The 12,456-nt window shown below is 37.9% G+C and overlaps 1 protein-coding gene across 1 annotated transcript; it reads left to right on the top strand.

The window, feature by feature from the left end:
* The first annotated feature begins 1,747 nt into the window (after positions 1-1,747).
* On the top strand, positions 1,748-11,143 carry TDRD12 (RNA helicase-like protein). The gene is made up of 3 exons (XM_089735729.1): positions 1,748-2,143; positions 4,474-5,213; positions 5,501-11,143. The coding sequence occupies exons 1-3, from the start codon at positions 1,875-1,877 to the stop codon at positions 9,769-9,771; spliced, it is 5,280 nt and encodes a 1,759-aa protein (XP_089591855.1). The 5' UTR covers positions 1,748-1,874; the 3' UTR covers positions 9,772-11,143.
* The last annotated feature ends 1,313 nt before the right edge of the window (positions 11,144-12,456 follow it).

Genomic DNA, 12,456 nt, shown 5'->3' with positions numbered 1-12,456 from the left:
GTCGTCATATCGTTTACTTGGCAAATTTGAAACACGAACTCGTCTTAGATTTCACATAATATCTAAATCACATCATCTTTGCACATAACAATATACTTACTTCCAATTAAAGTATAAATTCTACAAATACATTCACTCAACAATATTTAAAATAAAATGAGCCAAGAACGTTTATCGATAAAACCTACTAACATTAAAATCTTCTGGGCAGCACTAAAACCGCCATGTTTTGTGGCCAGATGACGTCACAGTGGCACGAATTTTTTGTTGACGTTTCATTTCCATAGGTTTCCTACTTCAGTGCTCCATAGACCTACCTATACTTCAGTGGCCTTCTCCAAAGCTCAAATTTAAAAAGACAAAATTCAATGTCCATAATTTGTCGTTATGATCACAACGATCATAGATCTACAATTAAGTATTTGTACTAAATTTAGATTTTTATTGCTATGGTGTTTTGTGAACCCGCGTGGCTAAGTATCACTACTCTGCCTATTTAGCCATGAAGTAGTAGTGAATTTGAGTTTTAAGGGTAGATCAGTAGGTAAGGATTGAACAGTGCCCAGTGAGTGTTGGAACAGCGCCTCTACCGGAAAACATAGTAGCGCTCTTCCAATTTCGTAAAAATTTTAGTTAACTTTTGCGAGATAGAGAATATTATATAAGACTCCTATTAAGCATACAAGTGGCATTCACCTTGTAATGACTATTGGCTCCAATTACCACTTAGCACCAGGTAGGTTGTGAGCTTATTCACCTGTCTATGCAATAAAAGAAATCGGATGGGTTATTTTTTATGGCAGTACAGGTGTTTTTATCGCCTTGTCTTTGAAAAAATCTCAACTGTATTTTGTAATAGAACAACATCGAGGGACAAAGTATCTTGTATTTTTGTAAAATCGCATTGAGTTCTTTGTAAATTTATTAAATAAAATTTTACAGAATATTGAAGCAGTTTTTTTTTAATTCAAAAATAAGTTATTTCGTCAACTAGGAATGTGTAATAATTGAAAAATATAACAGCTTAGTAACTGAATGTTTCGAAACGTAAGTTATATAAAATTATGTTTCAGTCCATATTTCGTAAAACGAACAACAATACTTTATTTGCGAAAACAGTTGTGGCGTTTAAGAACGCATATTTATATGATGCGTAAGCCGGAACGCACGAGAGGTGGGAAAAAGAATATAGTCTGTGACACGGGACCTTTTTACCGCCAAATATATAAAACGTAAAAGTAATTTATAATGTGATATATAACTAATATAATATAATATCCTCGAAGAGCTGAGGGTCACCAAGCGCCTGCTGACTATGTGCCAGGAAAGGATCCGGAGTTTCTTTGGGCACATAATGCGATCCTCATTGCACAGCCTGGAGAAACTCATCATTCTCGGACAAATGGAGGGGAAGCGCGCTAGAGGAAGAGCGCCAGCTAGATGGGTGGACCAACTCAAGGAGGTGACTGGAGGCCAGATACAGGGAGCGGTACATATGATGCAGTGCCGGACCGAGTGGAGAAGATTGACATACAGTCACGATCCTCAGCATTGAGGGAACGACCAGAAAGATAATATAATTACTTAGAATTGTTTATGCCGCTACAACAATAAAATTTATATTGTTCCAATTGTGGTGTTAATTACATAAAACACGACTACGGCGAAATAAAGAAGGGACTCTATATGCACTCTCTTACAGACTTATGTGCTATGATCCCTTTGTCTGTCGGATCTGATAAATCAAACAAGAGTAAAACCTAAGGCAAAAACTAAAAATCGTTAATATTCTCAAAGAGAATTCTTGGAACCCGCAGAAATTTGTTGAGATGATTTAAAAGAAGTTATTGACGCCTAATTTGTGATTAAGAATCATGGCATCAGACTATTATCAAGTTGAGATATTACACTACCTCAATCCGAATTTAATATGGGTTGAAGTTCTTAATTCTCCCAATGAAATCGTATTTGAACAGCTGGGTGTTTATGGGATTTTGCCTATCGATGCATCTTTGGACGTTGAAAAACCTGGGTTAAAGCTTCAACGTTCAGAAGATTGGATGCCGGCAGCAGCCATTCTGATGAAAAATATATTTCAGAACCTTGAACAAGTTTGGTTTTCACCAACACACATTGACCGCAGGTGAGTTTTTATCTTTTTGTATTTATTTTGCTATCTCGTTCACTGATCACAAATTTGGCTATACCACCGAATATCAGACGAGCTTTGTGCTCGCCGGCCGGTTCTGATTAAAGGAGTTTAAAATTTCGCGGTTTTTCGTATGATTTAAATAGTTTTGTCTGCGAGAAATTGAATACAGAAATGCGAATTTTTTTAGTTGAGCCTGTTATTTTTAATAAGAAAACTGTTAGTTATATAATTTGATTTTCCGACTGAACATCATACTATAACAAGTGTAAACAATAAATAATAATATATATAGTATCAATGTCATTATATAAATTTGTTAGATAATTAATTAAGACAATTTAATTAATTTGCTTTCTTTACCAAAAGAAATAATTATAAATATTAATGCAATTAAATGATGTATTGATATCTATTTTTTATAAAATATAAGTTAGAGGAACATATTTCAAATCTTAAAAACGCTTGATTTGTGACTACAAATTTTTTTTAATTTACATAGTTAAAGCATTATTCATCCTGACAACATTCAAAAAAATACAACAATTACCATAATGATTATTCTTAGACAGTTATATTATATTATATATTATATAGATATATAGATATAGAGGTGAACGCACAACATTATTTGTAACTTTTTTGTTTATTTGGTACTGATTTGATTTAGCATTAGCAATTTATAAATTCTTAAATGTTACTTTTGGTTCCTACCTCTACTAGAGAATTATAAAAACACAACAAAAGATAATGTCATGGCTGTCCTAGCCATGTGCATGTTATCATTATTCATAATGATATGGAGAGGTTAGTATACGGATACTAACAGAACAGTAAATCATTTATAGTTAAAGTGAATAGTCAAAGCTGATTTATTTCTTTATATACATAAATCTACTGTATGTGTATAAAGTCACTGAAATTCTACTAAATGGCTAGACCGATTTGAATGAATTTTTTATGCGTTTAGGTGGTGCCCAGGATGGCCTAGATTCACAAATCAGCCTGGCAGATAGTGCCGCAGTCGGTATCTATGTTATTTATCTACACTACAACTAAACTAAACAGGACAACGTCTATTGGGTCTGCTAGTATATAATATAGTCTAATGGTTTTGTGTATTCGCAATAGAAAAGGCTATTATAGGCTAGAGGTTAAGTTTTATACAAGTGCCAATTCGTATTGGATGGAACAGCAGCAGTTGCTTGTTCCCCACTGCTGATAATAAAAATACTACAGGGCCTAAGGTAACATAGCAAATTGTAGCTTAACCCTTTTAGTGCTGAGCTTATTTTCACGTATTTTACAGAAATTGCTAAAGCATTTTACTTTACAAACTCTAAACTTAGAAAAAATACAAAAATTCACAGTAAAGTAATTTGTAATGATTTTTATGAAAGTTATTAAGTTATTAAAAATGTTATGCATGTGGACACTAAGACATGACATGCATACAGGTCAATACCTAATAATACCAATAGTCAAACTACACAAAAGTGGGTATTCTGATGCTCCACACTTTTTGTGCATTAATAGAGAGTTGATCTATTGACTGTTCACGCTCGAAGGGTTATTGTGATATCTACGACCTTATGTTTTTTTTTTCGGGCCGGGGGCCGTACCTCCTACGAGGTCCTCGCACCTAAGGGGCGCACAGGGTATTTGGGACTTGAGAATCTGCAGGTGTTGGAAGCAGACTGCGGAATTTTAGGGCCCTACCGCACTAAATGACTCTCCTGCACTCTTACACCCGACGTCCGATCTCCGTCCGGGGTCAGAATCCGGTCAGAGTAGGGGGGTTTCCGCGATCCCTACAACCAGACATGTGGCGCTACCCCGAAGACGCCCGACCGTCGGGTCGTCGAGGCGATAGTCGACGACCAACGACGCCAGTCTCTGCGGTACGGCGGCCCTACCAGGCCGCCCGGGCGATGCCGCTGGTGCAACGAGGACGCGGCGCTGTCCCGCCGTGTCGTCGTTGCAACCACTGCAGTGGTGGTACTTCGGCGTGGGCTTCCTCCAGGCGACGAGGTGTAGGTAGCGACTGAAATAGCCGTGTCCCGTGAGCACCTGCGTCGCTGGGAGGGATTCACCCAGTTGGCGAGGACCGGGCGGTTTGCATCGACGGTCCGTCGCCATAGGGATATCTATGAGCTATGCTAACCACTTTATACAAGTTCGGTTTGAAGCTTGTCTGCCCATTGATGCGTATAAATATACTTATATTTTGCTGGAGCACCATCAACTATCGGCCAATTAATCCTCTGTCATACAAAAAATGTAATAGTATGATTCCCTACTTAATCGATTGTATTCTTCCTCAGGTCATCAATATTTGACAATAACATACATAAATATGGTGAACTAATAATAAAAAAAAACGGCGTCCAATTGTATTTATCAAAAGAACTAGTAAAGGCGGGATTAGCTACCGAGGATCCATGCCAATTTCACCAGTATATGAGTTTAGGTAAAATAAAAACTAAGCTCAGTAATTCCGAAACAAGAGCAGTTATAAAGAACTTGGAGGAATACTACAGGAAATCTAGTAAACCCAAAGAGTTATGGCAGAAATCTGTGCATCAAAACACTAGTATTTTCCATGCAGGTGAGCGACTGCAAGCTTTGACAGTAAAAAATCTGGAAAGACATAATAACAGACAGAATATTATGTTGTTAGAGAATAAGCTCAAAGATCTAGAGCAGTGCAAAGGTAGCGATGAAGTGTCCCTGGGTCGAGGTGTTTGTAGAGTACCATCAAACAAGTCAGAGATGGTCATGTTAACCAACAAGAGATTGAAAAATAGGCTTGAATTATTGTCTAAAATAAATATGAAATCAGATGCTACTGATGCTGTAAAAGCTACTAAGAGAAACTTCAGTGGTGATGGACAAAGGAAAAACTTTGAAAATGATTTTGAATCTGATGATGAAAGTGTTAAAAAAGTTTCAATTGCGAATACCATCAATACTTCTGATGGATCAGCTAATGTCGTAGACAAACTTTTGGACGAAAAACAGATTGATAATGTTTTTAATAATAAAAAACAAATCTGCTATACAGGTATGTGCTCAATTAATCCTTTTTTTTGCCACTAATTTACTGCCTATCTTGGTTTAGATAAATATTCTCAAATGTTCTGGGCGAGTCGCTGACTCACAAGATTTGTGCCTGTATGTTTTCAATTATGTAATGTCAATTCATATGTAAATTATAGTACGCAGGTATGGCTAATACATTGAACATGTATTTAAATTAATGTTAAACCAGAAGTGATATTTGTATGTGGTAGGCTATTATGAAATGCTAACATTAGATTATATAAACTCGATTTCATTACTTCGTTACAGAAAGTACTAGGAGAAACCCCGTGAAGAAAGCAGCTTGCATAGTATACGGGCCACCCAGCATAAATATCGATAAACTGCCGTTGAAAGAAGCTCCCAAAATGACTAAGACTGTAAAATGGACTCCACATGTGGACTGCGATAAAGAAGCTTCAGAAGTGTCGTTCGGTGACGTAGATTCTCATGTTAAATTAGATGTTAAGAATTTAGATAAGTTCCACGAAATAGCAGATAGAATAGAAATAGAAAAGACGATACCGGTAGACGTAAATATTCATAAAGATCTATATGATAGTATGATTAACAACAAGAATGAAAGTGAATCTAAAATAATAGAAACAGCTAATTTAAAAACCGAAATGAATAATCTACGTAAATCAAGTATCCTACAGAGCAAGCTGAAACAGTTTGACAAATTTAATGTTTCCTCAAATTCTGCCGCGTCCGAATCTAGCACGAAATCCAGTATGGATTCTAGTCGTATATCAGACGAGGACGATCTCAGTTCCGATGATGAAATGTCTGAGATTATGGAAACTTTTAAACTAAATTTAGCTACACCTAAGAAATCTGAAGCAAAGCACACTATTGATCATATTGAAGTAAATAACACGAAATTAAACGCCAACCCTTTTAAAAATCTAGACGGAAGTAAATCAGTGTTTGTTGATAAACTAACAAGTCCCGTATTGCTGGTGCACACGAAGCGTAATAATAAAGTACAACCATGCAGCCTCCTTAGGGATGTCCCCTTCGGTACCAGCATCCACGTGGTGCTCAGAAACATGGGCATAAAACACCCGACCAGGCTTCAAACTGTATCATGGGGCACGATTTTGCGCGGCCTCAGTACATTCCTCATCAGCCCACCACGAAGCGGAAAAACTATGGGCTATTTACCAGCGGTCTGTCGTCTAGTCAGGGATTTTCGAAAGGAATCACCGGATTCGTGTGGTCCTAAATGTATTATTGTTTGTGCCACATCAAAATCTGTATCCGAAGTCGAGAGGATCAGTAAAATGCTGTTAGGTCTTGAAGATAAAGTGTTTGCTTGTTACTCCGGGATGGATAATCTCAGTGTAACAACAGCATTGCTGAACGGTTGTGATCTATTGATATGTACGCCAAAGTCGATTGTGCGACTGCTTCAAAACGACCTTAGCGTCGATTTGAGGGATCTCACCACGTTCGTTGTTGATGATTGTGAAAGGATATCAGATGTATACGCGAACGAAGTGAAATATGTTTTGTACGAAATAAAAAATATGCTAAAGAACCGTGTTAACAAAGAGCTTAAAGTCCAAATCGTTGTGGCTTCGAGAATATGGTGCGACTTCTTGGAGCCGATCGTTTTGAAAGCCCCCGATTCTGTAGTTTGCATTGGTGCGTTCCAAGAACTTATATTATATTCGAAAATTAGTACGACTGTTGATTTTCTTAGACCTGAAAATAAAATCGCAAACGTGTTACAGTTCATTGACTCTGTACAGGGTCCCAAAAGAACGGTGGTCGTATGTCGCGCCGATAATGAAGTTAAAGCTGTAGAAAGCTCTTTACGATACAATAACCGTGTCGTTTTCGCTTGCGACAACACCATGAATATCCACGATTTGTACAATTTAAATGTAGTTTGGGGTGATTTCGAAGATCCAACGTTGGGTCCAATACTGGTCTGTTGCGATAGTAATTTGGTTCACTTGAACGTCACAGATGCCAGTTACCTGATTCATTACTCATTGCCGGCTCTCTTTTCGACATTCTGCAAGAGATTCTCCGTTTTAAATAATAATTATCCTTCTATTTTTAAAAACGAGTCCAGAGATTTAAAGGTTAAGGTGTTGATGGACGAATCTAACGTAGAACAATTGCCGAAAATCCTTAATTTCCTTAAACGTTGTACCGAAAACGTTCCTAAAATACTGGACGAAGTTTCGGAGAAGATATTAAATGAAAAGGACTTGGCAAAGGTCAAAGACTTGGTGCCTCTGTGCGATAATTTACTGTCATTGGGAATTTGCCCTGATACCTGGAATTGTACTGAGAGACATCGAATCTTTAAAGAGTGTGACAGTCCAGCTGACTGGATACCGAAGAATGGAGTGGTCACTTTCCAAATTTTATATTTCCATTCAGCCGTCATGTACTCTGCTCGTTTACTGTCAAATACAGTGGACGGTGAAACAACAAAATACCCTCAGACCTACAGTACTCTATCCCTCAAAATGGGCATGTACTTCAGCAAGGAATCTAGCAGACGGCTGCATGGTATTCCAATGGTTGGCGACGTGTGTGCCGTATCAAAGAAGCAAAATTTCTTCATTCGATGTCAAGTAGTGAAGATTATAAGTTTTTATAAAAACGGAAATCCTAATTATGTTGTAATAAAGCTTATAGACGAAGAGAAGTTTGAGCAGAGTCGCGATATTTATTTATATCATTTACCTGATGAATTCAAAGATATGAAAACTTACGTTGTACAAGTCAGACTAGCTAATATACAACCACAGGACAAAGACATTACGTTTTCTTGTTTAGCTAAAAATGAGCTGGAGAAAATCGTTGAGAAGAACGAAGATTTGTTCATGAGAGGCCACGTGGCTATGAGTGTAGGAAGCTGTATTTTTGTGGATACTTTAGAAGCTTGTCTGGCCCTATCATCTCTCAGCGAAACTGTAGTAAGGCATAATTTCAAACAAGAACTATTAAACGCTTATGCTGTTCCTAATCCTAAACATTTAAGCATTTTGGAAGAAATGTGCGAAAAGTCTGGTTTGATTGTTAAAGCGGTGACAAACGAACAGGTAGTGCCAAAACCGATACCAGTACTACCAGCAGCGCAATGGGCGCACCTGGAAGATGATTTGTCGTCCGTATATTTGGCCTCAGTCGAAGATATGGATAAACTCTTTGTTCGTCTTGTGAAATTCGAAAGTTGCATGAAATTGTTGAACATAGAGATTAATAAATATGTTTCCAAAAACACTGTTCCGTTGGACGGGTCAAATGTTGGGGATATAGTACTGGCTAAGTTCCCTGATGATTCGATGTACGAGAGGGCAAGGATAGATCATATTTACTCAGAAGACAAAGTAAAATGCTTCTTCGTTGACCAGGGTGATTGGAGGGATGTCTCCGCAAACGATCTAGCGACAATAACCGAGAATTTCATTACCCAACTACCATTCCAAGCGATTGAATGTAGATTAATAGGCATCAGACCTTTTGGGGAGCAATGGACGGAGTTCAGCACGAACTGGTTTAGCGACCATTGTTTTGAAGACGCTAAAGGCAATTTGAAACACCTTTACGTTAAGCATTTCACCAAGGAAAAAGCCGATTGTACTGGAGGTCACAAATATGGTGTTGCTTTAATAGACACATACACGAACGAAGACATTATAGTTAACCAGCTATTGATAGACTTGAATTTAGCCAAAGAAAACGTAGATGAAATAGCATATCTATCAGAAATCAAATGCAATAAAAAGGTTTTAAATAAAGACGCAACGGTTGATGAAGAAGAAGGTAGCGTATCAGGTGTTAGTGAAACCGAGAGTAACATAAACGTGCCCTTAGATAAGGTATTCTTAAAACCACCGATCCGCTCAGTGCCGCTAGTTGATTCCGATAACGAAACGAGTGGTTCTGATACGTGGCAGATCAATAGGCCTGAAGATTTCAAAGCGCTTTTCATGAGGACCAGACCCGAGTCTTCGAAAATAATACCTATGATAACTGCCAATGAAGTACAAAACAATGCAGATGGAGAAACGTCAAAAGATACTTCGACTATATTGGAAGAAAAGGGTCAATTGCCAGAAAAAGTCAAGGACGATGAATTGAAATTGAGCAAACCGAAGATTTGTTGGAGCCAAAACAAAAATACGGTGAAATTGAAAATTTTGATTGCTGGAATCGAGGATTACAAGCTGAAAATCGAAGATCGAGCTGTCGCGTTCTCGGCCAATCATTGCGACGTCGAATATGGTTTCAAACTGGAACTGTATGGAGTCGTTGATGTTAACAAATCTAGGCATTCGAACAAAGGGCAATACGTTTTGGTGACCATGACGAAATTGATGTGCAGAAATTGGTTGGCGCTGACCAAAGAGGGGGATTCCCAGAAATGGATAGTGTACGATGTTGATACGATTGACGCTTCGTCAGACGAAGAAGTGTATCGCGACGATACGTTAGAAGTGATTAAGAACATTCACAATACAAATAACGGATCTGACAGCGAAGACGATGATTTCTTGGATGATGTCAGTTAAGAGGCAATTATTGAAAAAAATCATTTTTATGGCTGTGTTCTTTGTGTGAGGGTCGTGTCTAAAATACTTTTTTGTTATATTCTGTTTGGTTTGGGTGTAGGGCCGTTCGAAGGACAGAACGTAGCGATGCCAGTGAGTTTCGTTGTCTTTTCCTATCTAATTTTATCGTAAGCGGTACCCAAATATTCGATACACACTATTTAATTGACCATGTGTTCGAAATATTACAATTTTAAATTAAGTAAATTAAAAACGAATTGAAATGCGTTTTCAAATTTGATTTGCCGAAAAATTGGGGCGAGGGGTGGGATCAGAAAATGGGCATTCGCGATTAAGATTCGTTTGACGTTGTTCTCAAGAGAATGATGCTTTATCATAGTAAGAAAGGCTATGTTATTGTATTTTTTTTGGGCCGGGGGCCGAGCCTTCTACGAATTTTCCATGCCTAGGGGGCGCGCGACGTGCGTGAGTCTGGTCCGCAGATATTGAGAGAAGACTGCTTGCCCAAAGGATGGAATTTAGGGTCTTACCTATGAAACGATGTTATTTTAGTCGAAAAGTACTTTGACAGGGTTTGTTTATTTACGAGTCTGCTTGGAGTTTTGGTCGAGAACGCGAGGAGTGTATTGTTTTATTTTGTTTCGTTGTTAATTTAGTGTTTAGGTTTATAAGTGTAATAACTGTGGTTTATTAACTGTTTAGCGTCTGTAAAAGGGCACAAATGTGGGATAATCAAACAAAGCCGCTGGACGTAAATTCTCGGGTTCTTCCAGAAAGTTCACTGAAAAAGTCGCATTAAATAACCGCTATTTTACTTTATTACATACCAATCTCATCTCGTTTCTTTTTTATTATATCCCCATTTGATTAAAGTCTCAAATTAATCAACTTCATCTCATTACACCCTCATCATATGCCTTTGTATTCATCGCTGTGAAGGTTTTGGCAAAGTTTTACGACCGGCCTACCTGACGTCAACCCTCCTTGGGAATGCTTTTGTTGGTAGATTGCCTGCTGCCAGTCGGGTAGGACCCCGGATGCTTGCGCTCAAATCCCCCTGTCGCCTTTGACGACACCCCTGGGAAGATAAGGGGGTGGGACTATTCATACCCGGGTCCGCAATTATAACCGTGTTTCAGTACCGGCTAAGTCCGATACGCTCCAAATTTTGGTAATCTTTAATAACTAGCTGAGTCCCGCGATGCTAGCCGCGGTTATTGTCGTATCGCGGGTGCCGCCGTGGAGCGAAGCTAGTCTAAAAAATAGCCTAAGCTACTCCTTATATCATCAGCTACCTATAGCTTTTAGTGAAAGTCTATTCAAAATCGGTCCGGCCGTTCCAGAGATTAGCCGGAACAAACAGACAGACAAACAGACAGAGACAGACAAAAAAAATTGGTATATGTACTTACGCATTCAGTAAAAAGTGGTTATTTTATTATTACAAACAAACACTCCAAATCCATTTACGTTTTCTCTACTCACTTATTCTAGAGTTACTTAATTATAATTTAATAGTGGTATGGACATGTGATGCGTAGAGAAGAGATGCATGTGACTAGGAGATGTATGGAAACGCTAGTGCAAGGTAAAGGAGGAAGAGGTCGATCGAAGAAGACATGAATGTAGTGTGTGAGAGAAAGAGGAGTGAGTGTTGAGATGACGGCTGATAGAGGATGGAATAGAAAAATTCGCTGTGCCGATCCTATAAGGTGGAGACAAAAAAGATCTCATTTCACTTCGTATGATTTTTCATATAACAAAACTTTTGTGTGTTTATTCACTGAAGTATTTTATAAATTTGACCCTGGCAACATTGGCGTCGCACAAAACCATTTGCCTAGCTAAAAAAAAAAAGAGTATTCGAAAAAGTTCTATACCTATACTACATGGCACTATAGTTCCGCTGTTTGTAAAATAGCTGTAACATGTCATAATTTTATTGTTTTTATTAAATTCTCTAGTTCAGATAATGATCCATATAAATGTTAATAACAGTTATTTCTTAAAAATAAGTTAGTAAGGACACAGTAATAAAAGAAAACAACAACATACATACTACATTTTTACTGGTGGTAGGACCTCTTGTGAGTCCGCACGGGTAGATACCACCGCCCCGCCTATTTCCGCCGTGAAGCAGCAATGCGTTTCGGTTTGAAGGGTGGGGCAGCCGTTGTAACTATACTGAGACCTTAGAACTTATATCTCAAGGTGGGTGGCGCATTTACGTCGTAGATGTCTATTGGCTCCAGTAACCACTTAATATCAGGTGGGCTGTGAGCTCGTCCACCCATCTAAGCAATAAAATAAAAAATACATACGATTGAAAAATACATACTACATGCGATTGCAATGTGCTATAAGAGATTACTGTACATGTTTGTAATCAAATTTTATTGATTAATTAGTACAATGCAAAACAGTTTATTAAAATATCATTGATCTGGATCCCGATTATGGTAATCAAAAGTGACTAGTGCCTACTTTATCTTATCTATCTATCTTTCATCCTATATTTTCATATATATATATTTCATTGTGGCAACTTCACTCTGCAATATTATATTTAGGTACAAAAAAAGAACACAATTCCTAACCTAAAAGTACATGTTATTATCCGCAACATCCATGTTTGTAATTGGCTAACATACCAGTACTTAATTTTATACATGCTAATTTTAAGCT

This window comes from Bombyx mandarina, chromosome 02 (assembly GCF_030267445.1).
Source record: "Bombyx mandarina strain Sakado chromosome 02, ASM3026744v2".
In the NCBI taxonomy this organism is placed as follows: Eukaryota; Metazoa; Arthropoda; class Insecta; order Lepidoptera; family Bombycidae; genus Bombyx; species Bombyx mandarina.
Note: the sequence above shows the minus strand (reverse complement) of the source record. Positions and strands in the feature narration are given on the sequence as shown.

What these genes read in the sequence shown, in the direction of transcription:
- TDRD12 (XM_089735729.1), top strand. Translation starts at nt 1,875, where the DNA reads ATGGCATCAGACTATTATCAAGTTGAGATATTACACTACCTCAATCCG. An exon ending in CCAACACACATTGACCGCAG is followed by an intron (nt 2,144 to 4,473) that starts GTGAGTTTTTAT and finishes ATTCTTCCTCAG; the next exon opens with GTCATCAATATTTGACAATA. An exon ending in AAAACAAATCTGCTATACAG is followed by an intron (nt 5,214 to 5,500) that starts GTATGTGCTCAA and finishes ACTTCGTTACAG; the next exon opens with AAAGTACTAGGAGAAACCCC.